This window comes from Penicillium hispanicum (genome assembly GCF_028827665.1).
Source record: "Penicillium hispanicum strain IBT 35686 chromosome Unknown utg000006l_segment0_segment0, whole genome shotgun sequence".
Classification (NCBI taxonomy): Eukaryota; Fungi; Ascomycota; class Eurotiomycetes; order Eurotiales; family Aspergillaceae; genus Penicillium; species Penicillium hispanicum.
In genome coordinates this window covers 2,407,120-2,435,112 of record NW_026623198.1, presented here as the reverse complement: position 1 = coordinate 2,435,112, position 27,993 = coordinate 2,407,120, and the positions used below count along the sequence as shown (strand labels likewise).

At 51.2% G+C, this 27,993-nt stretch overlaps 11 protein-coding genes across 11 annotated transcripts; 7 read left to right on the top strand and 4 right to left on the bottom strand.

Moving 5' to 3' along the window:
• Positions 1 to 401: 401 nt before the first annotated feature.
• On the top strand, positions 402 to 1,199 carry N7459_007247 (putative C2H2 transcription factor; the record flags this gene model as incomplete). The annotated part of the gene is made up of 2 exons (XM_056946415.1): positions 402 to 562; positions 617 to 1,199. The coding sequence occupies 2 exons, from the start codon at positions 402 to 404 to the stop codon at positions 1,197 to 1,199; spliced, it is 744 nt and encodes a 247-aa protein (XP_056798414.1).
• A 1,780-nt stretch (positions 1,200 to 2,979) lies between these two features.
• On the top strand, positions 2,980 to 4,050 carry N7459_007246 (dual specificity protein phosphatase family protein; the record flags this gene model as incomplete). The annotated part of the gene is made up of 1 exon (XM_056946414.1): positions 2,980 to 4,050. The coding sequence occupies one exon, from the start codon at positions 2,980 to 2,982 to the stop codon at positions 4,048 to 4,050; it is 1,071 nt and encodes a 356-aa protein (XP_056798413.1).
• Positions 4,051 to 4,807: 757 nt separating this feature from the next.
• Positions 4,808 to 6,892, top strand: N7459_007245 (uncharacterized protein; the record flags this gene model as incomplete). The annotated part of the gene is made up of 1 exon (XM_056946413.1): positions 4,808 to 6,892. The coding sequence occupies one exon, from the start codon at positions 4,808 to 4,810 to the stop codon at positions 6,890 to 6,892; it is 2,085 nt and encodes a 694-aa protein (XP_056798412.1).
• Positions 6,893 to 7,360: 468 nt separating this feature from the next.
• On the top strand, positions 7,361 to 10,193 carry N7459_007244 (putative SNF2 family helicase/ATPase PasG; the record flags this gene model as incomplete). The annotated part of the gene is made up of 4 exons (XM_056946412.1): positions 7,361 to 7,600; positions 7,665 to 8,507; positions 8,561 to 9,293; positions 9,352 to 10,193. The coding sequence occupies 4 exons, from the start codon at positions 7,361 to 7,363 to the stop codon at positions 10,191 to 10,193; spliced, it is 2,658 nt and encodes an 885-aa protein (XP_056798411.1).
• Positions 10,194 to 10,663: 470 nt separating this feature from the next.
• On the bottom strand, positions 10,664 to 12,023 carry end3 (cytoskeletal adaptor protein SagA; the record flags this gene model as incomplete). Its single annotated transcript, XM_056946411.1, has 3 exons — positions 10,664 to 11,403; positions 11,470 to 11,704; positions 11,784 to 12,023. The coding sequence occupies 3 exons, from the start codon at positions 12,021 to 12,023 to the stop codon at positions 10,664 to 10,666; spliced, it is 1,215 nt and encodes a 404-aa protein (XP_056798410.1).
• Positions 12,024 to 16,482: 4,459 nt separating this feature from the next.
• N7459_007242 (uncharacterized protein) lies at positions 16,483 to 17,137 on the top strand (the record flags this gene model as incomplete). Its single annotated transcript, XM_056946410.1, has 3 exons — positions 16,483 to 16,700; positions 16,771 to 16,916; positions 16,980 to 17,137. The coding sequence occupies 3 exons, from the start codon at positions 16,483 to 16,485 to the stop codon at positions 17,135 to 17,137; spliced, it is 522 nt and encodes a 173-aa protein (XP_056798409.1).
• Positions 17,138 to 17,747: 610 nt separating this feature from the next.
• Positions 17,748 to 18,462, bottom strand: N7459_007241 (uncharacterized protein; the record flags this gene model as incomplete). The annotated part of the gene is made up of 2 exons (XM_056946409.1): positions 17,748 to 17,934; positions 17,999 to 18,462. 2 exons carry the CDS (start codon positions 18,460 to 18,462, stop codon positions 17,748 to 17,750), a joined length of 651 nt encoding a protein of 216 aa, XP_056798408.1.
• Positions 18,463 to 19,138: 676 nt separating this feature from the next.
• Positions 19,139 to 20,508, top strand: N7459_007240 (uncharacterized protein; the record flags this gene model as incomplete). Its single annotated transcript, XM_056946408.1, has 2 exons — positions 19,139 to 19,141; positions 19,195 to 20,508. 2 exons carry the CDS (start codon positions 19,139 to 19,141, stop codon positions 20,506 to 20,508), a joined length of 1,317 nt encoding a protein of 438 aa, XP_056798407.1.
• A 1,871-nt stretch (positions 20,509 to 22,379) lies between these two features.
• N7459_007239 (mitochondrial K+-H+ exchange-related family protein) lies at positions 22,380 to 23,342 on the bottom strand (the record flags this gene model as incomplete). Its single annotated transcript, XM_056946407.1, has 2 exons — positions 22,380 to 22,720; positions 22,868 to 23,342. 2 exons carry the CDS (start codon positions 23,340 to 23,342, stop codon positions 22,380 to 22,382), a joined length of 816 nt encoding a protein of 271 aa, XP_056798406.1.
• Positions 23,343 to 23,733: 391 nt separating this feature from the next.
• On the top strand, positions 23,734 to 24,982 carry N7459_007238 (phospholipase D regulator; the record flags this gene model as incomplete). Its single annotated transcript, XM_056946406.1, has 3 exons — positions 23,734 to 23,974; positions 24,043 to 24,907; positions 24,958 to 24,982. The coding sequence occupies 3 exons, from the start codon at positions 23,734 to 23,736 to the stop codon at positions 24,980 to 24,982; spliced, it is 1,131 nt and encodes a 376-aa protein (XP_056798405.1).
• A 787-nt stretch (positions 24,983 to 25,769) lies between these two features.
• Positions 25,770 to 26,447, bottom strand: N7459_007237 (GPI anchored serine-threonine rich protein; the record flags this gene model as incomplete). The annotated part of the gene is made up of 3 exons (XM_056946405.1): positions 25,770 to 26,082; positions 26,160 to 26,258; positions 26,317 to 26,447. The coding sequence occupies 3 exons, from the start codon at positions 26,445 to 26,447 to the stop codon at positions 25,770 to 25,772; spliced, it is 543 nt and encodes a 180-aa protein (XP_056798404.1).
• Between the last annotated feature and the right edge of the window lie 1,546 nt (positions 26,448 to 27,993).

Sequence of the window (27,993 nt, the reverse complement as noted above, 5' to 3'; positions counted from 1 at the left end):
CCTGCAAGCGTATAAATAAGAACCCCAGGGGATGCCTGGTTTCTACCTGAATTTTTCGGCGACCGTCCCATCTTCCTGCATCATACAACATACAACCCGATCACCTCCGCCTCGTTCTACCAATTTTTTTTGACATCCTCACTCTAACTGTAACTAGTTGGAGCTTTTATTTTCCTTTACTTCTGTTATCTTCTATCTCCCCCGCTGTGTGGTTTTGAGTGCTCGGTCGACGCGTCTTGCCGGTATCTCCATCTCCATCACAATCCCCTCAGTTGGTGTGGGGTCGACGCGATATGGGCGACGGATCTGACTATCCTAGTCCACGAAGTGAAGCTCCACACGGGGCAACTGCTGCCTCTGTCCTTGCCTCGGCCACAGAGTCCCTCTCCTCAATTGCCAGAATGAACGAGCAGTCGTCCATGAGCTACATCGAGGGCACGCGCCCGCGCCTGTCTGTACGACGCGCCCGAGACCCTCCCAAGAACTCCGAGGGCCAGATCTTCTGCGATCACCCTGATTGCCAAACTTCGCCACCGACTTTTCGTCGTCCTTGCGAATGGAAGTGAGTATTTGTCATCGTCGCCTCCGTTCTGCTACAATGCTAACATGATCCTAGTAAACATATGGATAAACATGACCGTCCTTACAAGTGTTACGAGCCCGGCTGTGACAAGATTCAAGGCTTCACCTACTCGGGCGGTCTCTTGCGCCACCAGCGGGAAGTGCACAAAAAGAACACCGACGCGAAAAAGCCTCTGATGTGTCCGTATGCCGACTGCAATCGCAGCACTGGTAACGGATTTACGCGCCAGGAAAACCTGCGTGAACACCTACGACGGCGCCACATGCACACAGATGATGGCCCCTCGATTGTTGTGGACATGCCCTGGGAGCGTGCAAATGAACTGGAAGGTGTGCGTGCCAACTCTCTGCCCGCCACTGGGCTCAAGCGCAAGCATGATTCTCCCAACGGGGACCTCGTCGAGGCTGACGAGAATGGGGCTGATCTCCATAACGAAGTTAAGCGACTGCGTCGGGAGGTCCAGGAGAAGGATCGGCGTCTGGAGGAATTGGAGCGCATTGTTGCGGGTCTACAGCAGGCCATCCCTCAGGCCCCTCAGCCCGAGGCTGAGCCTCACGTCGTCTCGCCATCCATCCCCCCTCCAGTTGCTCACACAGCTCCTGCTCCTCAGGTTTAAACCTGCCCGAGACCAATCTTCCTCTTCGTGTTACTTCTTAATCCGTGTTCGTTTGCATTCGCTGGGCGTTCTCTAAAGCAAGAAAAGATTCATGGGCTTCGAACTTGCTTGCCTGCATCTGGGTTCCGGTTGTGATGATTGGGGTGCTTACTGGTGACAGTTAGGACTCCAGCCAGCACATAGGGTATGGCGTTTTGCTTGACATTGACATCAAAGGGCCAGGTGGTGTTCTTTACAGTGGAGGTTGCCAGCTTTGTCTCACCTCATATACCCAGGTGTACTGTTTCTCTTCTCTCTCCTGTTAAGATTTAAATCTCTTTGTGCGATACCGTTGCCATATTCAATTTCTCCCCTTATTGCCTAGTTGGGCTATGGGTCTTGTTCAGGGTCCTTATGTTCTCTTGTAGGATCTTCTAATCAAGGATGGTATTTGTGCTACTATTGAATATTTTTTTTTCTCTTGATTAATATGGTTAAGCCACTAAGCCAGACTAGAGCTGGATGCCACTTGCGTGATCCTGTCTTACATGCAAGGCCTCTGTGAATTCTACGTATGTGGTTTAGGAAAAAATAAGGCAGCTAACAATGCTCACCCGTTGTTTCAAACAATGCGAGGCATTCAGGCCGCCCAATATACCTAAAACGAGCTCAGCATAGCTCTCCATGCGCGCATCCCTTCAACATCGTTTCAGCCTCAACCTCCAGCCCCATAAACACGCAGTCCAGCAAGGCTGCCGGTGACTGCGGCATCCACAAGCAACCTATTTATGATCAGACATGGCTCATTCTGACAGCCCCAGATGGAACCAGATTCTGGCGCTAGCAAACAAATCCACAAATCCGGTGCTGAGATTCCGAGCGCAGGTCTCCGAACACGGGTGGTCGAGCCTCAAGGAGTCTTGAGTGACTCTGCCGCTGACACAAACAATGACTCATGGACTCGGATTCGGCCCCGGGGGAATGACAGTTGATTACCACATATCGCCTGACACCTAAGGTAACAACCTACAAAATCAGGTGTCGAGAGGCGTGCCTTAAAACATCCTGAATAGAGGTGTATTGATGATGTCATCTATACTAGACCACTAACTAGTTAACTAACTAACCAACTAATTAACTAACTACGGTCGAGGGGCGGCATTAACCTGACGTCGGTATATATAACTAGGGCGGTACAGGGAGGGCAGCGGGCGGCCAAGCAGCGGCTCGCCATCCAAAATTACGGGTGGAAAGGCGCCCGTTTCTGGCGCCAGAAGGTGCCATTTTCGGCGTCGATTTCACAGGTCCCCCTAGTTATATTCTAGTTGTAAAGTTGCAGGAGCCGCATGACAGCTCCCCTCGCCGATAAGCCGCATTACCTAATCTCCGGCGTTTATCGACTTGGAACCTCCTCATCGTGTGATATATCGGTCGTTTTCTACAGAGTCATTGGGTGTTGGCCAATCCGGTATCCCAGAGACGTTGAGTTGTCTCTAGGCTTTCGCGACACTCTCTGGTGTGATTGGCGTAGGTGGGCATGCCGGTGGTTGTTGATATAATCTCACGACTACCTTGTTCAATCTTGGAGCTTGCTTCATGAAGAGGCGCGTGCGCTCAACCTCCAGCAGTAGCGTGGGCACATGAAATGGGTTCTCACTGATTTCCGATTTCTGGTTTCTTCATCACGCGCTCTATTCTTAGCCTTCATCCTCTCCGACAGAAAACCAAAAAGTCATCTCATATTGTCCCGTCGCCAACTGTCTCAAGCGCGTCAAACTTCCAGTCAATCCCAAGAGACAAGATGTCTGGGGCTTTTTCAGACAAGATTGAGACAGCTATGTCTGAGGACTCGCAGACGCCTTATGTCCGCACTCAAGATTATTCGTTAGCCCCGAAGTTTCCGACACGGGCTGCGCGTGTCTCCGAGCTAGGCAGCTTTAGCCGCGGCGACCTTCTTGATGATGGAACCGACACTATTGTCGTCGACAACAACTCATTTAGTTCTTCTACCCATCAGTTTGCTGAGGGCGAATTCGTCTGCCCAGGCTTCTTCAGCCGCGCTTGCCTGGATGGGTCTACTCGTCGCTTCAAGCGCTCGCAGTGGGTCTACGAGATGCGCCGCGAGGCTCAAGCCATCCTGCCATTCCTGTCCCTAGGCCCGTCGTCGGTTCTGCGGGACCGTGAATACCTTCGCTCGCAGGGCTTCACTCTTCTGCTCGCTATCCGCAATCGCCAATCCGCCCTGGCGCGCCTGGTATCCGGTGACAAGGCCGCTGCCGACCTCAGCATCCAGTCTGATGCAATTGATGTCCACGACAATCAGGAGCTGATCTCAGAATTCCCTCGTGCGATTCGGCGCATCAATGACCATCTCGCCGGTGTGGACGTGGATCCCTCCGTCGCTGCTCACCCCAATATGGCCAATCCAGTTGCTCAAGATCGGTCTGGCAACCATAAAAAGAAAGTCTTTGTCTTCTGTGAAAGTGGCAATGAACGCTCTGCGGGCGTGGTCATTGCCTACGCCATGGTCATGCTTAACCTGGAGGCCGTAAGCGCAACTTGCATGATTCAGCAGCGCCGATTCTGCGTGTCTATCGAGGACCCCATGAAGCGCATCCTCATTGCTTTTGGCACCATTCTCGCGGCTAAGCGCGATGTCGAGCGTGCTAAACATACTACCCCCCACACTGGGGCGCCGACCCTCGCGCCTCCTCCTGTGCCGCCTGTGATGCTTGCTAAGAAACGGAGCTACCATGATCGACTGCTTGATGATGCTGATATGCTTGACGATGGAATGGACCTGGATGGAGAAGACGAGATGCTTCCGGAACGCAAGCCAATCCCACCCTTCCAGGACCGCGTGTTTAATTGAATCTACCTTGCTCAATCTTTCAATAAGGCCTGAGGGACAACGAGTCATGGACCTTGCTCTTACTTTCGGAACCACCAGTTATGGAGAGGGTGTCGCTTTTGTGTCCGTGGTTGCGTGAGATGGGGATTCACGAACATGACGTTTGAACAGCATAGGTTTGGCACGGGTTATCCCGGTCCTTTCCCCTGTTACCCCGGTGTTGTTTCATCTATCTTTTAGCGGTAATACCCAGCAAAAAAGTTTCTTTCTTCTGCTCTCTCGATAGATCCTAGCAAGACGCCCCTTGTACTCCCATAGACTGTTGACACTTGAGATGCTTCGGTAAACTTCAGTCCCGCTGGTAAAGTATCAGTGACAGCGGCTTGAAAACGAATTTTGAATGGTGTTGTCCCGCAGACTCGAAAGAGCTGTTAGTGCTGTATCTGAGTCCGGAATCATTTAGATCTCATTGTTCCGGGAACCATCCCCACGCCCACGACATCATCGCGTTACCTTGTCTCATCAACCTTACTCTTTGTATTCTTATCCCCAAATCAAGACATTGAATTTTGTCTTCACTGTGTGTGGGTCCAAGTCTCCGGTCTTCATGAGTGTCTGCTAGTATCACCTTGATATCACGCGTCTGCTGTCCACCTCTACTCACCTGCCGCCTCTTCTGCCTGTCCTGAATTGCGCACATCATCCAGACGACTAACACATGCACTGACCTTGACCAGTTTAAGCAATCCATCTCTGATCTAGAACCACAGCAAGCATCATGAGCAGTGGGATGAAGCTGCGCTCCACCATCCGGCCGCCAGAGCGGTACGGTGAATCAGAGGCTGAGACACCGACAGCAGCACTGCTCCAGTCGATGCGTCGGGCCCGAGAGCAGTCCACAGACGCGCAGTCTCAAGCTCCCACAGAAAGCGTCCCAAGCCCTGACCAGTCCTACTCTCGCAGACCGCGTCCCAAGCCTCGAATCGTGCAGTACGACCCTACCCTTCCTCCGGCTGCGTTTCCAACTCTGAGCGAGCCAGTGCCGAGTCGGGCACATCAGACTGCGTCAAATGGATTGAATGGCACACTGGGCCAATCGCAGGATGGGAATATGGATTCCGCAGTCCAGCCTGCGAAAGTGGAGTTTGATGACGGACTCGGTCATATCCCCATGGATGGAGTAGAGAACTATGTGGTCAGTAACACGGAGAAAAACCAGGTTTATGTCGGAAATATGGCAGCCATGGCTGGTGCGGACCAGAGCGACACAGAGCAAACACTAGCCGTGGAGGACAGTGATATGGACGAACCAGTGGATGCATCGGAGGCATTGGGCGCAAAGGCAAGTGCAACCCCTGGCATTGAGATCAAACATCAAAGCCTTGTCATGGATATTGTTAACAGGAAGCTCGTCATTGACCAGATTCCTAATCCAACCTGGGATGATTTGAACCCGGCGCTGCAAGTCGAGATTATCGAGAACATGCTGAAGACAGAGAACTGGAGGAGTATCTGTGGAAAGCTTGGTCTCAAAGCCGATGACCGTAGGAAGGTGCACAGTTATCTGGACATCCGGAACAAGCAGATTCGCCGAGAAAACAAACAACTGGCACGGATGCGAGACAGCCAGCTCCGGGCTCTTATGCGTATCGACAACAGCGATGTGAAATGCAACAACGTACCGCACCAGCTCGTGCTCCGCAAGCTCACCAGGAAGACCACCCGCAAACTCCTGGAGAGCGAATACACAGATCTCCTGATGTGCCAGGCCGCTGACGTTCTTGCTGCACGGCAATATTTGCACCAGCGTGAACTCCCGCGAGATTTAGCTGGGGACTGGGGTCAGAGTCTTGTGGTGCTGCGCGAGCCAGCCGAGGTTAGCTCTCTAGGCCCGGAGAAGTTCGAATGGAAAGAGCACTTGAGCCTAGAGGCGGAGATTGCTTGTCAGCGAAGACCCGATGGCGCAGGAGACGAGGACTGCACTGGAGCCAAGAGCAACTTTCTCAAAAACATCGGTAAGGGGAGCACTGTCAACCCTCGGGACATACCCCTGAACAAAGATGATGACGAGCCATTCCCGGACTGGGACAGATACTGCCGGGATTCAAAGCTCAACCCCGGGGCACCTTCCAAGCGCCGCGACGAGGGACTAATCTGCTTGAACGTCGGGACCGAGCAGGCAGCGCAGATTCAATCGTACCAGGACAGCCAGCCTCCTTTCCCCCCAACTTCGCTGCAGTCAGAACCGCCACCGACCATATCGCCTTTGGTACTGTCGTCGCTACCTGAACCGGGTGAAGAAACTCCATCCAAATTGCCGGCCACCCCCAGGGCATGGGCGAATTTGAATGCGATCTGCTCCGGGGCGCTCTTGAGCAGCCCCGAGGAGCCTGTTACTCGCTCACTGGGCGGGTGCTGGTCTTTCAATGCGCTCGATCCGGCTATCGGACACGCGCGATACATGCGACAAATCGAACAGGCCAAACGTGAAGCCGAGCAACGAAAGCGACAAGCGCAACCGGAGAGGGAAAGAGAGAGACTTGAAGAGCGCCAGGGAGAGGAGAGGGTAAGAGACGCCACGGCTATCTCGATGTTGGCCACTTCATCGGACACTGTTTCGAATGACGTGTTTGTGACCGACCCGACACTGCCCACACTCGATGACCTGTTCGTGGACACCGCGTCCATCAGCTTTGAAGACCCCATTCAAACCAGTGTGGACGAACTGATGACAGAGTTTATGGATTTCGAGCGGGAGGAGTTAGTGCAGCACTACTCTGGCAACGACATCCCCAGCGACGAATTGCCTGACGACGACGAAGTTATGTTGATCCCAACGAGCGACGTGGAATCTGTGCTGTGAAGTCCGATTCAATTCGATCCTGTCAGCGTCTCTGGCGCTATGCACTGTGTACGAAATTAATGTATGACTCATATAGTTGTAAATCGATCGATCGATCTATGTGTTCGCGAGTCTGGGTGCTTTCTATAGCGATCATAAAAGCCAATCTAGAGATGGTCCGTGCTCAAACGCGAAAATCCGCGTCTCGCGTGTTTTCCTGCAGGAACCACTGCGTCATTGCTTGTCGCCGAGCCGTCGAGGGGTGGCATTGCCAACTTTTGTAGCATTTGCCTTGAGCGTTGCCGACGGTTGCATTCTGGCTGAGAGTTTCCATCAGTCGCTTGCTTGGTCGCCCCTCGCCCGGTCTGGTTTCGAGCGCAACTCTCACCTCTGCCTGCCACTGGCCCCCCTGGACTCACACAACCACGCGCAAACCATGCACCGCAGCCTTTTTCTGAACTCCTGGTATTGAAAACACTTCTATTAGACATGTCGAACGCGGAGTCGCCAGTCACGGTGGTCGATTCGCGGGCTGGCACTCTACAGCCCGAGTCGACCACGGTCCCCTCGTCCCCCATGACAGAGCTCACCATCCATGACCCCCAACTCCCCGATGAGAAGGAGATCAATGATGAACAAACAGACGACCAGAATGGCGACTCTGCTGATGACATTGAGGACATGAACAACAAGTCCAACGCCCTTATGCATCTTTTGAAGACCAGCTCCGTGAGTTGCAACTTTTTTTTTGAGAAACCCCAAAGGGTCCCGTCTAACCCTAGTACTTCCTCAGGTCTTTGTAGCCATTATGGCGGACAGGATGAAAAAACAGACAGAAGAGGCCCGGCAAAAATCGGCCAAGAAGCAGCGTATCGCCGCTGAGCAGGCTAAGACCACACCAGGTCCCGCACCCACCACCCGCCGCGAAACTCGGAATCGTGGAAGGCAAGATCAGATCACCGATACTGCTGAAGATACGTCGACTGGCAATGAGTCTGCTGCACCTGCGGGCAAGAGGCGAGGTCGGCCTAAGAGGAATGCCGGTGTCGGTGCGAACGCGGCCAAAAATGGCACCATCTCCGCCTATTTTGAGAAGGCGGAGGTGAAAGTCACTGATGACAATCCGACCGTCCAGGAAGCTCTGGCTCAAGCCGCTGATGAATATGAGGAGAACCCTACGGCTCTTGGTGAGCAAGAACTGGTTGCAACACAGCAACCTGGTCTCGTCACGGGTGGCAAAATGCGCACCTACCAACTGGAGGGCCTTGAATGGCTCAAATCCCTTTGGATGAATGGTCTCTGTGGTATCCTCGCGGATGAAATGGGGCTCGGAAAGACGGTTCAGGCGATCTCCATGATCGCGTTCATGAAAGAGAACAACATCTCAGGCCCATTTCTGATTGCTGGTCCCCTTAGCACCACCAGCAATTGGGTGAATGAATTCAAGAGATGGACTCCTGGCATCAACACTGTCCTATACCATGGAAACAAGAACCAGCGCGCCGCCATTCGGAACCAAAGGATGAAGTTGCGAGATCAGGAGAAAATGGACTTCCCCGTTGTTTGTACTTCATATGAAATTTGCATGAATGACCGCAAGTTCCTCGCTGGGTACAAATGGCGGTACATCATTGTGGTGTGTGCTCCTCGGCTGACGTTGATATGATTAGACGCTGATCGTACAACTAGGACGAGGGTCATCGCTTGAAAAACATGAACTGCCGTTTGATCAAGGAACTTTTGACTTACAATTCCGCCAACCGACTGCTGATCACAGGGACCCCATTGCAGAACAACATTAAAGAGCTCTGGTCCTTGTTGCATTTCCTTCTCCCCGATGTCTTCAATGACCTCGACAATTTCGAAAGCTGGTTCGACTTTTCTTCCGTTCTCGACAACGGGGACCAAGCCGAGAAGGTTGAGCGGCGCAAGCGTAATTTGGTGACGACCATGCACTCTATCTTGAAGCCATTCCTTCTTCGACGAGTGAAAACGGATGTCGAGAATAGCCTGCCTAAGAAACGGGAGTATATTCTGTATGCCCCGCTTACATCCGAGCAGAAGGAACTTTACCGAGAGATACTCAATGGCACCGGTCGGCAGTATCTGGAGTCACAGGCACTGCAGCGCCTGGTCGCTAAAAGCGGCATCTTGCAGTCGCAGAGCTTAAAACGTCGCCGCGAGAGCCTGGAGGCCGATTCGCCCAACAAGAGTGCGAGAAGCAGTCGCTCCGACACACCCGCAAGTATGACCAGTTCTGGCCGTCGACGTCGCATTCGTAGCTACAAGGAGCCCACGGATAGTGAAATTGAAGCGCAGCTGCGCAGGATTGATCAAGGGGAAGACTTAGAAGAGGATATCTCTCAGCCCAGCGAGTCCGAGCTGGAGGATGCTGAAATGGCGCGGAACATAAAGCTTGCAAGTGCGTATAGGCCCCGTCTCTTGTCAGATATGAATGGGTTTGCTAAAAACGCTCACAGAGAAGGAAATTGGCCAGAAGAAGCTGCAGAACCCGATTCTGCAAGCTCGTCTAGCCTGTAACTCGCCACACAACTTCTACTGGCCCTGGCAAATTGACGCGGACCCTGATGAGACTCTTGTCTCAGCCTCAGGCAAGATGCAGCTTCTTGATCGCCTCGTTTCTTGCCTCTTGCAAAAGGGACACAAGATCCTGATCTTTTCGCAGTTCAAAGTGCAGCTTGACATCATTCACGATTATGCTTCCCTGCTTCGTTCTTGGAACTGTTGCCGCATTGACGGTGCCATTGCCCAAGAAGATCGCCAGGCTCAGATCGAAGCATTCAATCACAATCCTGACTACAAGATCTTCCTCCTGAGTACCCGAGCGGGTGGTCAAGGAATCAACCTTACGGCTGCAGACACCGTTATCTTGTTTGACTCGGACTGGAATCCCCAGCAGGACCTCCAGGCCCAGGACCGGGCTCATCGTATTGGCCAGACCAAGCCAGTGATCGTGTATCGTCTTACAACCAAGGGCACAGTGGAACAAACTCTTCTCGAGAAAGCGGATAGCAAGCGCCGTCTGGAACGTCTGGTTATCCAAAAAGGCAAGTTCCGCTCTCTGCTGGATTCCGACAACGCCCAGGATGCGGAGGAGATTCGAAAAGCTTTCGGCGATGATGAATTTGAGCGGTTCGAGGCTGGCGCGGATCCGGCTTCAATTCTATCAGATAAGGAACTCGAGATCCTGACGGATCGCAGCGAGGAGGCGTATGAACGTGCGGAGAAGGGCCTGGATCGGAGCGGGGCTGCATTTGTGGCTGTTGAGACTAAGCGGGATGGCGAGTCGCTTACGTCGTGAAAGCTTTTTTATCTGGCATCAGATGCCTCCTATCTGGTGGGCATGGTGATGTGCAGCGTCTTTCAGATGGCATTGATTTCCGGTGTTTGCACGTGGAGCGACGGGCGTTGAGGGAGATGGCGGATTTGAATTGGGAGTCAAGGCTGGATATTGCATTCTTGACGGGGGTTTGCTCATTCCGCTAGCTAGAGTCTCGCATGAGGCGATGGTCTGGGGGCTCATGGATCCTTTAGTTCGTCAACATCTATTCGGCGTGTACAATATGATAATCCTCTTGCTCTTTTAGTCTCAGGAATGCATAAAACAGCTTTCCAGATACCCATTGCAAGGCGAAAGAAGACGATTGAATTCATTGAACGCCTGCTGCTCCCGGCCAGGGATATGACTATACATAAAAAGATCCGTGCAGAGAAGAAGTCAAAGATGCGGCCAAAGCAAGCTAAAAGATCAAGTACTATTTATCCCAGTATTCACCGTCGAGCCCGCTCATCTTCGACTTGCTGGCGGAGGTCCACAAGAGCCCCTTTGCGCTGGGCCAAATGGCTCTTCAAGCCCTCGACTTGATCGCCTACGGTCTTCACATCTTCCCGCGCACGCTCTAGATCTTGCCCATCCTTTGACCGGCCCACGCCTTCCCGGAGCTCTCGCAGCTCACGTTCCTTATATTCCAGAAGTTGGAGAGCCTCCTTCTTAATCAGAACCCAGTTTGGACGACCATCATTCCGCGGCCTGTCCCGTCTTGTCTCGGACGCCTCGCTAGCTGACTTCAACTTTTGTTCGACCTCGGCCAGCTCCCGACGTAGTCGAACCTTCTCCCATTCCTCGTCCTGAACTGTTTCGCTAAAATCGGTGCCCTTGGGCTGGTACGAGCCCTTGCCGCCGACGCCCAAACGACTGAGGTAGGTGTCGCCGAACTTGGCTTTGCGGCCCGTTGTCGTCTCGGTGTTACCATCTGCACCCCATCGCTGCGCGGGGCGGGCATTGTCAACTTGGTAATCGATCTGGTTGCTTTCAAAGGAGGCGCGCAGCGATGCGGGGATGGTGCGCGGGATGCGGAAGCCTTCGTGTCGGTAGTTCAGGATATGCAGGAATGCCAGCGTTGCGTCCTTGTTGATGGCCGAGGACGCGGAGGGGTTGACAAGGTTCCAGGCGGAGCGGATATCGGTGTCGGGGACGTCGAGGGACTCGTAGAGGGGTTGTAAGGATTCGACTAGAGCTCGAAGTCAGCTGGTCGTCCAGACCAAATATACCAAAATCGAAGGATTGAGAGACTGACAAGTGGTCTGGCCACGGGGGTTGCGGTTGGCATTGTAGATCTCCTCGTACTTGGATCTATCGGCGGGCTTCATGTACCAATCGAAGCCGTCCTTCAATCCCAAAGAGTCATCCTCGTCTTCTATCCGCTCAAATTGTTCCTGACCACCGCTAAGCGCCCGTGTCGCGTGGACCAGATGTGATTTGGATTCCGGGACCAGCCAGTCTGGCAAGACAGCCGGGACATCTTGTAGCTCCTGCCGCACGCCACGTCAGAAAGCGGATCTCCATGTGCGGACGTGAGGGGTGCATGGAGAAGTGAGAGGGGGTACGCACGCCATTGACAAGATCGAATACAAGGCGCATGGCGACGCAGAACTCCTCAAAGTCCAGCTCGCCGTCGCCGTCGACATCCGCAATGTCCCAAACCTTCTCGAGCTGATCGTCGCGCAAGCGACTGTTGCGGAGCACCGACGCAGCCTGGGAGCTGTTCAGGTGCGGCTGGCCGTTCGCCAGCGAGGCGAAGATCTCCCAGTACCGCTCAATTTCCCATTGCTCGATCTTCTTGGCCGACATGGTTGGGGTGGAGATGATGGGAGGTGGGTTGACGGGGCGGAGAGTTTGGGGTTTGGGGGAATTGGACGGGCTTGTCCGCCTTCAGGGGATCTGAGGTCATCGCCCAGTTTTGACTCTAGTTAACTAGTTCAATCTACATTAATAATTAATTATTGGATGGGAGCTGGAGAAGCGACCATTTCAATACCGTGTGACTGTTTGCCTGCCAAGCGAATATTCGAGTCAATCGATTTTGAATCGTGTTTTGTTGGTTGCTTGCATTGCCTCCAACGCGCCACAGAGGATGTCGCCGATTGATCCAGAGACCTTATAGGGCTTTTCCCTTGGTATACAACAGTTGGACCCATGAATATGTATTCCATCTACAGATATACTACATGTACTGAATAGCTCTGACAGCATTGTCATCGCCGACCCCGGAAAAGGACGGAGTGTATATAGGACTAGCAGTATGGGCGCTGCCATCTTCGACTAACTAGTTAGTCCTTTCCCTATCGCGCGGTCACGTCACGCAAGGCTCCCATGGTGATATAAGTGGCGGAGCGTCGTGGCCGTCACCATTCATGATTCTCTCCCTGTCACGATCAGAACTCCCCCTCTATCCCCGCGGGAGACCTGATCGCCCAACGTTCAGTCAAAGATGATCAAGGCCCTTTGACGTTCGCAGATGGAGAGTCTGGCATCCTATCGTCCTGACTTACATGGTCCTTATCACAACCTCTGGTGGCTCTTCTTTCCACCGATTTCCAATCAGTCGCAGCCGGTCTTCCACTGACATACCTGACCAATTCCGAACTGGCACGCAGCACGCGAGTAGCTGTCCAGCTCCTCAAGCTAAAGGGATACTTGGTCTGACCAGTCCACGCGATGGCTCTCCGGTGGCTATCGAGGAGTACTTATGGATCAATCACGATATCGCTGATCTTGCTTCTTTGTTTACTCCGACCAATTGGTAATCTTCGACGTTCGGATAAAAGCACGACCATTCGACGAGCGAGGAAACAGACGGTTAGTAACTGACTGTAAATCACAAATTGCATGTCTACACGTTATTGACATGTCACAGATCTTACCTGTCACCTTTCTGGCAATTCATCTGGATGGCTTGGGATCTACGTGTCAATAAAGTTCTTTTCAGTCTATTGCAACCCCCTGCTTCTACTCCAGAAGAAGATGCGGGGATTTCTGGCCGACTGTTCTTCTGGCGGATACACCCCATGCTGAGGAAAGGCAACAATGCTACCTAGGCACGCTAAGACTTGCTAAGACTTGCGGACTTGCCCGAGATTCATTACCAGCTTTCATCAATGCACCTACGAAGTGAAGCTTTGGAAGCGTAGGCAACACGACGTAAGTTATCCAAGTGTTGGCCTGTGCTGAGATTTTGTCCGTCTAGCTCTTTCACAAGATGGACGCTTCCATCTACGTTGGCAAGATGTCTCAAAAGGGCACTGCTATCACCAATCATCTCACGGGCGCTCATTATCCTATTCACGTATCTGCAACCCATTTTTATTGGAATTGCAATAAACCTCGTCAATGGCATACATCAACCTATTGTAGGCAGGGAGAGCGGCCTTCGGCTGGTGGCTTTCGCTGCAATGGTGTATATCGGAATGGCGGTAGGTCTATATTCAGCCATTTTCACTGTCGCAAATGTCTGACTTTGTATTGTCGAGGTTCTGCTTCCATTTATCAACATCAAATCAACCGACTCCGCGTGATGGTCAGAGGAGCACTGATTGGTCTCATTCACCACCAGTCCCTCAACCTGCCAATGAGAAGTCTCAAGTTACAATCCGAGCCTTTGATTGGAAAGACAAAATCCAAGAACAAAGATATCGAAGTCTTAGGCCTGTCCCAAAAGCCTTTTTACCTCCTTCTATGCTTACAGTGCTGGCTCAAAGTGAACCCTCGACAGTCTCATCACAGTTTTCGCGGTTATACTAGTGGGACCTGCCGTCAGGTATCGGAATACCATGAATGGGACCGATCCTGGGTTGGCCCTGAATTTGATCATCGTCGCAAATGCGACGCTATTACGGCTTGTGCAAACCTAGACATCTCTGGAAACATCTTTCGTACAATATTGCATTCCAAATGAAGACAGTGTGCCTGGTACTGTGGATCCCAGCCAACAATGGCCATCTTCGGGGAAGCTAGAGATAACGGGCATCTCGGTAGCCTATTCGGAGTCTTCAGAACTTACACTGCGAAATGATTCTCTATTGGTCAGCCCTGGGCAGAAGCTCATTGTTGTGGTCCGAGCAAGAAGGTACGACAAGCACATAGTGTTGGTTCTTATCATCGAATGGCTAACTTTCGCCGTTTGCCTCTAGTAGCAAGAGCACAATGGTTCTCTCTTTGCTTCGGGTTCTCAGACCCGAAGAGGGATCTATATTGATCGACGACCTAGATATTGCCCAGATGTCATCGCAAAGGCTTCGACAACGCGGTTTCATTGCAGTGCCACAAGACGGTTTTAACATTCCAACGGCGAGCTTGCGCTTCAATCTGGATCCGTACCACACCAACACTGAGCATGATATTGTCATAGCAATCAAAAGAACAGGGCTCTGGGATACGATCTTTCCGACATCTGCCGGTACAACAGATGAAAACACGGATGCAATTACAGATATTCGAAGAGTGCTAGAGCTCCCTATGTCATCATTTCTACCCATCTCTACCGGATAATTACAGCTCTTTGCATTGTGCAGAACGCTACTGCAGATCAACCCACGCCCCAAGGAAGCCGACTGTTATACTAGATCAAGCGAGCTCTTCATTTGATCCAGCGACAGAGCTGATCCTGAAAGACATTCTTCACCGCGATCTGCGCGATCACGCCGTGATCGTTATTGTGCATCGTGTGGCAGGTATCATGGAAGCTATGAGATCTGGCTTTGATGCCATTACCACTATGCAAAATGGAGAGCTTCAAAATGTATCTCATTTCGATGACTCCGTCTGATTTAAGTCTTTATTTTCCTCGGAGAGGCGATGAGTCTGATTGAAACTTTTGTTTTATGTGAACAATTCAGGTTGTTTCTTTAGCATGCAGCATATTCCTTGCAATCTCAATATTTCAGATGACGTCCCTTAAAATCAGCAAAGTGACGCTCATGGGTCCTAAGGAATCTTCTGATTAATACGTTGACATTCTCGTCCTTGTCGACGCCCCACTTTGATGATACATCCATGGATTCCTCAAAGATATTGACAGATATATCTAGCTGTACATGTACAGATACGGGTGACTAGGTGGTCAGAACCAGCTGTCAGAAAAGGATATTCAGCACTTGTGCTTGATTTACCTACTACAAAAATCCCTTAGGCTTCACAGAAGTAGGTATACACGATTTGATTGGCCGGATCTAGTCCTTTCCATCGATCATTAGTCGAACTTTGGGTTAGCGCCAAGCCCCACATGTCATCTACGTATGTAATTCGCCGAGGCAAGAAACTATACCGAGATAATTGCCCTGTTGGTTCACGTTGGTGGTCAATTCCATGTCAATAGGAATTGAATGTGAAGTTAGACCGAAACAAATACACCCTTTTTCTTGGCAAAACAAAGAAAGTATCCTCTGGTAGATATTGCATGATTGATAGTGTCATGCCATCGGGATTAGGGTCACTAGAATGACCAATCCCGGTCCGGATGCCCCTAGACCAATGGATCGACTTACAGATATTTATTACTCTACAGAACATCTCTTATGCAAAACTTGTTTACATCGAAGGGTCGCTGTCTATCTGAGAGAGCGCCTTCCGAAAGATTGGTGCCGACTGGGGTGGGTTCTGTATAGTGACAATACCATTGGTTCATATCGCGCGACTAGCCAACTTCATCATTTTTTTTTTCAGACAACCTATGAAAGCAGGAGAGGTCTTGCGGTACTCCGCTCGGCCAAGGGGTACAGATCTTCCATAGGGACCTTATTTCCAGTATAAGAGTCTCCAATAATTTACACCAAATGACCAAGGCCTGTTGTCAGATCTTGTACTGCGCGGGCGCTCAGCTGCCACGGGCCATTGGGGCCATAGGTTCATTGGCCAAGCCAGCCCCCGGGGCCACCTATTAGATACACACCTATATATATACGCATCGGCTCGCCGGGTGGCGGGGTGAAACTCGGTCACCGGTGAGCCCTGTATTCCTTTGGGGATTCCGGGCCATTAGTAATTATCTGCATGAACGGTTACCTGCCTAGGTACCTATATAGGCAGTAGATATTGGACCCCACACAGTCGAGGAGGGCTGTTAAGTGGAGCACGGGGGCAAAGGTGAGATAAATAGTCAAAACGGCCCGAGCTATATTGGAAATTGTCGCACTGGACCGTCGAAGTATTCTGAAACAACCTTAGTCCGTACTTGTCCAAAGAAGATTATAAATTGAGTCGCCCTACCGATCCATTGCCATTCGTCTCTCCACAGCCCACCCGCTCTGTCAAGATGCATTTCTCCTACCTTGCCTTTTTGATGACCGCCGTGCCGGCCTTGGGCTACAAGTGCACCCCCTCCGATTATGGATACCTGACTGGAAAGGACGACACGGTCGAGGGCTACTTACGCGTGGATTGCAAGTTGGACGACGGTTCCTCTATCTTGAATACTGTGCGTCTGAACGACTGTCTCCTTAACAGCCACGGCGTGCTGAAGCCAGAGGACAAGTGAGTAGTCCTTGCTACTGGGATTTGCAGCATGAAAATGGAGACTGATTATTGTCCATCGGATCCACAGTGGAAACGCCTTCGACTCATGTAAAACCATCCCCAACATGGACTTCGAGGCAGGAAAGTGGACCGCGGATGACAATGACGACTATTACTTGAAATATCAATGCCGCGTGGATTCCACTTCAAGCAAAACGAGCTCCATCGCAGCAAGTACGTCAGATGGTTCCTTTTCTTCCCTCTTTATGATTTTGAATGTCTCTGATACTAGATTAGCTTCAATTTACACCGTCTTGGAGGGAGGAACTGTCTCCTGTCTTCAGGGACCGACTGCTTCTCTAAAAGCCACCACTACGCAGACGCCTCACCAAGACACTGGCACAGCAACCACCGGCACTTCGACTTTTATTCACACAGCCGCAGTGGATCAATAGAGGGATTTGGCTGCTACCCAGGGATGTCCTGGAAAGTGACATTGGGAAAAGTCGAATTTCCCTTGTCTGCGTGGAGGCCTTTTTTGTTCGTATGAAGGGTATCTGTATTTGATGAATCACATATTCATTCGGCTTTTTTGGCCTCGAATATATTCCCCAGAATGGGCTTTGGGGGACTCTCCAACACAGTATGTAATGTCTCCATCCTCGGTAGAGGTCTCCTAAAGCTTTGCATCGGTGCCCAAATTCTGGGCGTTGTGTTCTGTCCCCCCTCCCCCCGGCTGCAATACATTATCAGAGCTTAGTGGGAGTGAACCAAAGAGTGTGCGAGTCGGTCCTTTACAGACCGCTAGATCGCCAAAATGCTCACATTAGTTCTGGAGATACCAGATATTACAGCGGTTGCCAGTCCGTTACTCACAGTGACCATGTGCCAAAGAAGCAGAAATATCAATCATCAGCTAACTATCAGGGGATATCTTTTTTCGAGCTCAAAGATACTACCAATCCATGTCATCAAACTGCACAGAGGCTCCTGCACCCAACCTTGGAATGTAGTGGCAAAACGAACAACTGCTCTCGACCAGAGACCTCATACTCCGGACGGGCTTCAACTTCCACTCGCCATCTGGCGTGCCCGCTTTTCTAGCTTATCCGCAAGTCTCCGCTCCAAATCTCGGAGATCATTTGCGGAACCTCGTCTGTTGGCGACCTCCTTGCGGTGACTTTCAACGGCATCAATGCTTTGGTATGCCTGGGGGTACTTTTGGTCGAAGCCCGTGCGAGCCTGGACCACACTATGGAAGGGACATTAGCGCCTCTCCAGAGATGCTGCGCGAATGTCTTGGAGGGTGACTTTACCTGTTGGCAAGCTTTCTTGCAGCTGATGCAGGCGCGAATCCAGCTTCAATTGCTCTGCATTGCTCTTCCGTAGGCGGGACATTCCGGCCAACTCGTACCGCATCTGCATTCCGAGCAGCCTGACGATAGGTACTGTGTAGCTTTGACTTGGTCAAATCGCTGTAATGATTGTATTCGTCTTTCATCCGCGGCGTAAAATCCATTGGTCGAGTCTCATACGGATCCGAATATTGGTGTCTCCGCACTGGGGGTTCAAACGAATGAGCTCGTCCAAGGACATCTTGTTGCGTGACAGTCTGGCCATTTGCTCTGCGGTTCCAAATGTCTTCCTGGACTGGCCCCTTTTCGAAATGAGGACCATGATACGCTGGGGGTCGCCGGTCTTCCTGGTGCGCCTTGCGAGGCGCCCGGATATCATAGTGCGAGTCAGACCTTGCACTTGGGGATTTTCGTGATGGTGCCATCGTTGTGATCAAAAAGTAAAGAACAGAGTAAATTGTACCTTTTGTAGAGAGAGGAAGAGGAAGGAACGGTAGAAGAAGAGAAGGTGAGATAGCGAGGGGATGAGATGGGAATGGGATGAGGACCACTGGTAATGGGATGAGATGGTGAGAGAAGAAGAGAAATGGACAGAGTAAGATAGCTACAGAGTATAGGCAATAGTCTGCCTACCATAGGTACTCCAGGCAACATATGACTATTATCCAGGCTTGAGTGAGCTATCAAGTGAATATTATCACGAATTTGAGAGAGACGGGCTGAAGCTTAGGCTTGACGGCCGCCATACCAACCCCTCCCGCCTCAATTCACACATATTTGGAGGCTTCACCCCACAGTGCAAGTTAATAATGGACCTCATATGTCCTAGTACCTGCCCAGGAATAGGCATGCCCCAGGAGTAGGCATGCCCGTTGAAGGGCCCAGTGAATAATTGCCTACAGTCTTGTATACTTCCCAGTTTGGAGAAGTGGAGGCCTTGGCAGGCTCCACCAGGCTGCAGCTTACATAAGACATCTGCACCTTCCACCAATGAACGGGCGCACGCGGGCACCCATCCATGCAAGAACAAAACCACCCATCCTCCACCTTCTCTGTTCTTCTTCCTCTTCAGTCCTCCGGAGATCACGCGCTGCAGCAAATATGGTACGTCTCATCCTTTCCCGATCATGGGCAGACCGCTCACCTTCTTTTCTCAGGCAAAGCCCACACTCGAGGGTCTCCCGACAGAGCTGATTGTTCCCATTCTGTTTCACATACCAGATCTCGACTCGCTCAGATCTATTGTCATTTCATCACCGGTGTGCCACAGGGTCTATCTTTTTGCAAGGTGGGAGGTGCTCTCCCAAGTTCTGGAAAGACAGTACGGGGGGCTCTTAGACCCGGCGGAGGCCATTACTGCCGTCCGGTCTAAGGGTCTCCCACTTGCTCAATACAAAGAGAAGGCCATTGCCCTGCTGGACGTCTGGCGTCGCAGCAGAGAAATGAGCGGCTCTGGGGTGATGCCAGAACTTCGACCGGATCAGCCCGAGAGTCTGGAGGAGCTTCTACAGCTTCTCAATTTGCATAGAATGCTACACTTCTTTCTCGAGGATTATGAGAAAAACATCCCACGGCCACCGGACTGGATAGGAGACGCTGAATGGAACCATACCCTGCCTTTGGAACTGTCTCATACCGAGAAGCGCCGCTTTCTGAGGGCAGTATGTCGCTTACAAATACTCGCCAACATCTTTGGAACACAAGAAATCGATCCCGATCTCTGCGACTACAAACCGAGAAACATATGGATGCTCAACAACCAAAAGGATTGCGAGCACACAAGCAATGAAGATGCTTACCGACTTTTTTATGGAACACTGCCTCTCTGGGAGCACGACGAGATGGGATGCGTACAATCATACTTGTCGTGCAAATATAACCCGATCTCCAACGAAATTTCTGAAGACTTATGCAGGCTCATGAAAGAGACTGGGTGCGACTATTTCTGGCAGATCAAGCCAAAATCCGAGTCTCCCCCCACCATGGCTATGGACACGGTTGATCATCTCGAAGGCTTCCCTGATTATTTCGATGGACTGGCTTCCATCGGACCCGAGTTTCTCTATCGCGCCCTACACGCAGATCGTCTCCGACGGCGTAATATGGTAATGGCCAATCTGGATTGTTCGGCCACCTCTTTTATTGGCAAGTCTTTGACTAGCGACTGGGATGAAATGCTACCGTACATTCATCCTGCGGATCGCCACGAAGTTCAGAATTTCGAATACTTCTGGTCCACGCTGTTGCCAACTGACCAGCCTAATCTTGGGTGGAAAAAATTCTCACTACTTCCTCACACCCCCGATACCTATCTCGAATACGCGCTCGATATGTCTCGAGTCCCCGAAGGGCCTGAGTGGGCATGGGGATACGCTCTATGGGATGACGAGCGGTTAAAAGAATGGAAAGCTCCCTTTCTACAAAAGTCTTCCGGTGCTTCCGAAGTTCCTCTTCATGGGCCTGATGATTAGATGCAAATCGAAAATCGATCAGCCCACAGGCTCTCCACTTTGCATGTTGCTGGTCTTCTTCCGGTCTATCAAAATGAAGTATTTGGGCAGAAGTGGAGAATCTAGGCTGACCCTAAAGTAGCACCGGTGACATCAACAATCGAGCATCAGATAGCATTATGCAATTGAGAAGGTCGACAGTTGAAAACTACGTAGACACTTGTTTCCGAAATTTTCTATGTAGCCCATCTTCCTGTCCTTATTTCAATCCTTGACACAGAACACTCCTCGCGGACTCATGAACCATTTCTGTTTATAGGTGTCAAATGGACCCTCGAAGGACCTTGTTTCTCCACGCCAAACGATGCCTTTGTTGAATCCAACCACTACAGTCATCGGCGACCCGTTATTTCAAAGTTGAATATGATCAGAGCGAGAATAAGACATACCTCATTATAAGCAGGGCTTGCATCGAAACATTCAAACGAGCCCATATAATTTCGTCAATATAACATACTTCGTTCCAAATCAGACCTTGGGCCTCCGTAAAATGGCTGGAGGACATCCCGACGGTCATTCAGAGAGCGAGCATGTCCGTAAAATGCTCTGAATGGTAGTTTTTTGGTTGGTAAAATACTTTTCATGATGGTAGAGCACCCAATGGTAGATCGACAAAAAAAAGGTCTGCATGTTAGATCTGTGGATGTCTTCCAAGATCTAACAAAGCAGCCTGAATGCCTACATTCTCTCAGTTGTACTCTCCCAAGACCTTGAATCAACCTGTGGGACAGATGCGAGGCCGTTTGCGATTGCGGAATACATGGGCCGTTCATCGGAAAAAGCCAGGGTATATGGATATCGGTTGGCACTGATCAAATTCTTCCCGGTCTTCTATGAAGGGAAGATATTTGTCAATTGGACGGTAAACCAATGAGCCTTCTCCAAAGCATTGCATGTAAAACAGCCGGCCTGGCGAAACCAACACGAGGCATCTCATCTCGCTACATTGCCTGGACAGTTGAGACGGGAGACAACGTATAGCAAGTTGACACCGTGTATTTATGCAAGAGCCCCATATCGAAGACGGGAAGAGTGGGCACCGATGCTGCTTGTATTCGTGAGCTCTGGTCTTGGGGGGTTTGCGAAACAACCGGCCAAATGGTTGGGCCAGCATCGTCTAGATTTGATTCCATATTAATGGGTACGCGGACTGCGTTCCATCACTGGGCTGAACAGGATCTACCAGCTCAGGGAATGAGCAGGGCAGGTTATGTTTTACCCCGTCGGGGTTTCACTTCGTCACACTGCCGAGTATTTAGGGATCATCCGAAGGACTCCTCGGTAGAATTGGACTTACCATGACCCTTCAACTTTTACATTGCGCACATCCTGCGCTCGACTTGTGATGCAAGTGGCGGCCAGGAGGCAGAGATGTCATGCTGAGCAGCGCGGTTTTCATGGGTGGCAGACTCCAGAGGAGTGCTTGTTCGCGTGAAACTGCACTGAGGGGTTCAATAGGACCAGTTACGCGCAGATAGGAAGATGCAGCATTGTCTAGTGCAAGCATGCCCACACTGAGTTGCTCATATTAGATTGCTCGGCATATGTCGGTCGAGATGAAGCAATCCAGGCAGCAAGCAGCGAGGAACGAGCACCAAAAGCGAAAGCCCATCTCAGAGACACGAAATTCGCATTTTGGGCTTGTCTCTACAGGCTCTGTACACGGTTCACATTTGATTTCGGCCCTTTCTATTGGAGACAAGGTCACACGTCAAGTAAAGCTATGGTACATCATGATTAAAGAGCTATGTGAAATAGGAGGGGGAGGGGGGGCTATCTATCAGTTCTGTTCCCAAAAGACAGGAATCACAGATATTGTTCAGAGATGAGGGCTATGAGTCTTTCTTCTCGTCGGTGGATTTGGTTTCCTTTGCCTTCTCTTGCTTGGCTTGTAGTTGCTCGCCAACTTGGACGATAGCTCGCTCGGCCTCCAATGCCAACTCAGGCGCATCCAAGATCGAAGCCAATTTCTTAGCATCGGACATCTTCAAGAGGATTCGATCATCGCTCTGTTCCATGTCCTCGATTATTTCAGCAGGTGGTGCGTCGATTGGGGTATTATCGAGCGCATGGGATGCACGTTTGGCATATAGTCGCTCCAACTCCGGTAATGATATGGGATTGAGCAGGCCATTTTCAACAAGAAACTCCAGATGACGCGAGCCGTTCAACGCTTTGAGAATTCAGGTGTTAGCTCGTGGGCGCATCCGACTTGAATGGGGAGGCTCGACAAACCTCGCCAATGGGACCAGCCTCGGTAGACCAGGTAGAAAAAAGGAATGTTTGGAACCCTGTACGGACAGATCACCGATCAGCACACAGACCAGTCGTGAGAGAGACATTTCTTCCTCGACATACACTGGAATCAGGCCCAGGGGAGCTGTTACAGGGGCAATGCCAAAGCTCCACCACATCTTCTTTCGGTGGAACTCCTGTCTTTCTGTCGCGATGGTGCGCAGGATGGTTGGGATCTTCTCCGGCCACACCGAGTTGCCAGGGAATAAAACGTCGATCTTCGTCTTCCCATGGTTCTCATCAATTCGGCGCTGTGTATTGAGCGAGGGGATACTCTTGAGCCCCCATTCTTCAAACGGGATCCGTTGTTGTACCCGATTGCCCCATGTGACGAGATGCTTTTTCCAACCCTTCTCAGCTTCTTCCCAACTGGCCCATGTTTGCGCCGCTTTGCTCGTAGCACGATCGAGGGGGGAGAGCTCCTTCGCCGCGTCTCTTCGGAGTGGTCGGCCGTAGATCAACGCCCGTCGTGTCGAGATGGGGATCAGGAAGAGGCGCATAGCGGGGTGTGGAGGAAACGCGTAATCCTCAATTAGCAGAAGTGAGGGAAGAGAACGACGGAGAGAGAGAAGAGAAGGCGATGCGTAGCATGCCTGGATTCGCCCTGCGGAGCCTTGATTGCGGACGAGGGGAGCCAGTGAATCTCACACGGGGAGAAAGTAAGCAGGCGGAGACGTCATTCCACGCCCGCCAACCTCGTTTCGTCCTTGGAGATCGTCAAGTTGCAATCCTTCAACCGCGGAGCTCCCCTTGAGCCCCGTTGTCGAGTCGTTTCCCACGATTGGGCCGCATCGGGTTATTGGAGCCCTCTCTGTCCAATTGCAAGGAGTAATGCAGACTTCGCGTTCACGACTTCCGCCGTCTCCGAATTCCTGATTACCTGCCTTCGCCATGGACGGCTCCAAACCCGACGACGCTTCGGGGCGCATCTTGACCGAGAAGTCTTCCGAAGATATTCCTGCAGCTCCTGGATCATTAAGCTCACATCAACACCGTCTGGGACTTGACACCCACTCGAGAGCTCTCCGCAATGACACCTCCGACTCCTCGGCCATCGCGCCTCGGACGCCGGAGCGCCAGACAGTGGAAGAGATAGCCCCATCTCAGCACTTCACATTGCGTACTCTACCCGGTATGCCATCAGTCTTCACCTTTGACTTGTTCTATATTCGACTTTTGACTGACAATTCCTTTCCAAAGCTTGGATTCGATCGGTCGAAGTTGAGGAAGAGGAAGAAACTACAGCCACCGATCGCCTGCTGCCCTCCCAACCGAATGATGCGCTGGTCGCTCAACACAACCACTCGCCTTATGCTACCTCCCGGCCCGCGATTGACCAGGCTCAAGAGCAAAGTCTTTTGGAAAAGGGTCAGCTAGCCTCACCACCCCGCGAATCGCGCTGGAAGACCTTTTCGCGTACCATCCAATATCCTCAAGAATACGGCCGAGAGAACCAAGAAGTGACACCGGAGTGGTTGAACGAAAATCATGGGAACTACTCAGATCCATGGCGCGGCAAGTTTATGGAAGGTGAAAGCCCCGAATATCCACTACACGTTAGTGGTCGCCGAGAAAAGTGGTTCAAGCGCTTCCACCACACGCTTCTGAGGAGCCCAATTGTACCATTGATTCTACGGCTCACGGTCTGGTGCTTCTCGCTTTCGGCCTTGGCATTAGGCGGTTCTATTCAACACTTATCCACTACAGGGCACCACTCCGAAGGCCCGTCGGCGCTGATGGCCATCATTGTGGATGCGGTGGCATTGGTCTACCTCGTTTATATTACATTTGACGAGTACACATCAAAGCCTCTTGGTCTACGGTCGCCTTCAGCTAAGGCACGGCTCATCTTGCTCGATCTATTTTTCATCGTGTTCGACTCCGCCAATCTCAGCCTTGCGTTTGAATCGTTGTCGCAAGTGACCGGAAGCTGCACCGAAGCAGAGGTCAATCAAGAAGTAGCCCCCCGAGACAACCACATATGCGTGCGACAAAAAGCTCTCGCGTCTGTCCTTTTGGTCGCCCTTCTTGCTTGGCTTATGACGTTCGCAATTAGCGTGCTGCGGTAGGTCCCCTCACACCATTCTCAACCTTGACAGAACTGACACCTTTCAGACTCGTGGAGAGAGTGAAGCAGTGATATTGAACTCGTTTGGATCGTCATCCAACGCCTTCCGTGTCTAGTGTACAAAATCGAGTCAGCCCTGGAGGGTGTCCTAGGATTAGTGCACAAAACCTGGTCTATACGTGCATCACAGAACGCTCTTCAACGGAAAGCGGTCTATAGAACGAATTCGGTCTGGGATACCACTCGCCTGTTGTCCCAACACAAACAACCCGCGCCATCGCTTTATACGTGCATACGAATCGACTATCGACAATTGCCGAACTCCCTTGCTACACCACACTAGATGTGCCACTCTGAGGAGAACGTGGTTCTAAACCAACAGCTCGGACATTTGCGTCTTTTCTGTGCCCCGGGGACAGAGTCATCCGACCACCCCCGCCTGAAGAACCTCGTGTGTAGCGCAAGGGAAGCGGCCCACCTGTACATGGTTTATATGTCCTCGATCTCGACTACTCCTGCTGGTCATGGACCGAATGGAAGATGTTCGGTGCATATGGCTTCAAAAGCTCCCACGCCATTCGAAATGCAAGCAATGCCTAGGGCTTGTCCTAGCCTACGCTCTTGCTACTAGCAGACTGTTGGTCTTATTTGGGAATTGCAAATGATTGTGCATTTATGTAATAGTGAATCTATGATGTGTCAACACGTCCGGATGAATCTGCGCCATCCAGAAACCTAATGATGGTTTATAGAAAAATACATTAAAACGATGGCTTGGTTTAGCCACATCACGAGCATGCCTCCCCGAAAATGTCACGAACAAATGTACATTGGGTAATCAGAGTGCCAGGTTCTCTCATCAAAACACAACTCCCAGCCCTAGCCCAAGCAAAGCCAGCCAGCTCCCAGCAGTCTTTCCAGCTGCAGCCCCCTTGGATGGTTTCGTCGCATCCTCAATCCCGCGCGATTTCGTTGGACCGGCCGTACCAGACGAGGTTTCAAGGGTAACGCTGGCCTCTGTAGCGGTCGCCTCTGCTTCTGCGCTGGGGGTAGACCAAGTAGTGGGCACGGACGAGACGCCTTTGTCGTATGCATTGGCAGTAGCGCAGACCTTTTCGCTTTGGAGTTCGGCGGAGAATCTTTCTGGGTCATCGGGGCAGTCCACGTAGCAGCTGTGCAAAGAGGATATGTTAGTATCTCGACTCCAGGGGTACTAATTTGTGATAAGCAAGATTGCAGATATATTCACTTGGCAATGTTTGCAACACCGGAGCATTTGCAGTCCCAATCCGCCGAGGTGCACTTGTCGAGGCTGTTTTTCATAATGGAAATGCACGAGTCCACCACCCTAATTCTCGTTAGAAAACGGACATCATAGTATCAATCTGAGAGATGCCGGAACCCACTGTTGAGAAGCACATAATCCGCTCCCGGCTGTACTCCCTGCACTCGCTGCTGTGGAAGTTACATCCTGGGCAGCGACAATAGCAGCCCATGCAGTGAGCAACAGAGGAATTCTGGTGCTAAGATAGTGCATTTGGGTCCTAGAACGTTTGCAAAGGTAATATCACTGAAAATTTGCCAAAAATAAGGAAAATGTCGCCGAGTAGCTAGAACAGACAGATATTCTCGTTCACATTACAACAGTAGGCCGGGAAATGGCCCAAGGATATATACCCAATTGTGCGCTTGTAGAATCGAAGCCCAAAGGTTACATTTCTTTACCCGGGTACCTGAGTGGTGATGAAATGGGACCTTCGGAAGTCCTTCTACGTGAGATATGTCTATTTCCGGCAGGGTGCAGATAGGAATAGCCGCAGAAGAGAGGTCCCACATGGAAAGACACCCCAGGGTCTTCTCAGATGAAGGGATAGCTACATGGCTACCGTGGATGGCTAGGAGGATGGTTCCAAGGTTAACCTGTCTGCTCCGAAAAGTTGCCTGGATGAGATCGAAAGCAGCCATAGCGAGAGAGCCATAGCTTCCGTCGTTGATTCCAACTGTATCGAAATCGCTCGGCTTGCGATGGACGAGTATATTATTCAGGAAAGCATTGTTCTCGAGGGTAAAGCTCGGACAAGAGGAAGAAATTCTATTCGGAGGGAGAGAAGTTCCTTGCATGCCTAGATGGAGTATGCGTGAGATGACTGAGATGCTGCGTTAAGATCTTGGTCCTCCGCGAGGTCGCATTCCGCCAGAGTCTGGGGTTACATTCCTCGGTCGAGGTCACTACTTCCGTGGCCAATGACGAAGCGTGAATAGCCGGCTTAGGAATGTGAGATCTTGTCTACGCTGACAGATCTTCAGGTTTCTGCATAGTCCTTGAGATGGCGACGGATTGGCGTGGCGGGAACCTTGTTCTGCCCTAGATGGAGTCTAGAACCACATCCACCAACGGATCAGCGAATCAACGAATCCCAGGAATCGAGGTTCTCTCGGTTCCCTTCTAGACTTAGGCCAGCCTGGTCTTACCAAGGGTCCATTGCCATCTCTCGACGTTGCCGAAAATATCGACAATGTCTTTGTACCTGGTGCATTCGATATTGGAAACTCGGAACCAAGTGTGGAAAGATAATCAGATAATCGAGCCAAGGGTGATTGGTTCATGCTAAGAAGCAGTGGTACGTGTCAAGCGTCTGCGTCATTCAATAGGCGAGTATGACCCAAAGTATCTCAGGGGCAGCAGACGCTTGGATTTAGCTGATTTCCTCACCGTCGACCACATAAGGCTTTCTGCACTTGCCAGAATGAAGATCTGGAATAGTTTCGATCGAAATGTGCTGGAAAACACCAAATAGGTATTTAACCATGATTGCTTGCGCTCAGAGAGACGAATCCAGTCATCTGAACGCATCCAAAAATAGCGCCAGTAGGCCCGAGTTGGTCCAAGGTGTATGACTGGACTTTGTTTTCCCCTAGTGAAGGCCTTCAAAATGCGCGTGGATTTCCTGGGTCGATGCTCGCGCTGATCGTCTATTTCTCATGACTTTGCTCTTCACGAGGGTCAGTCCTTGCGTATTCATTCTGCATAATGGGCAACAGGCAACCGGTTCTTTCATCACGCAATTCCGTCGACAAAATAC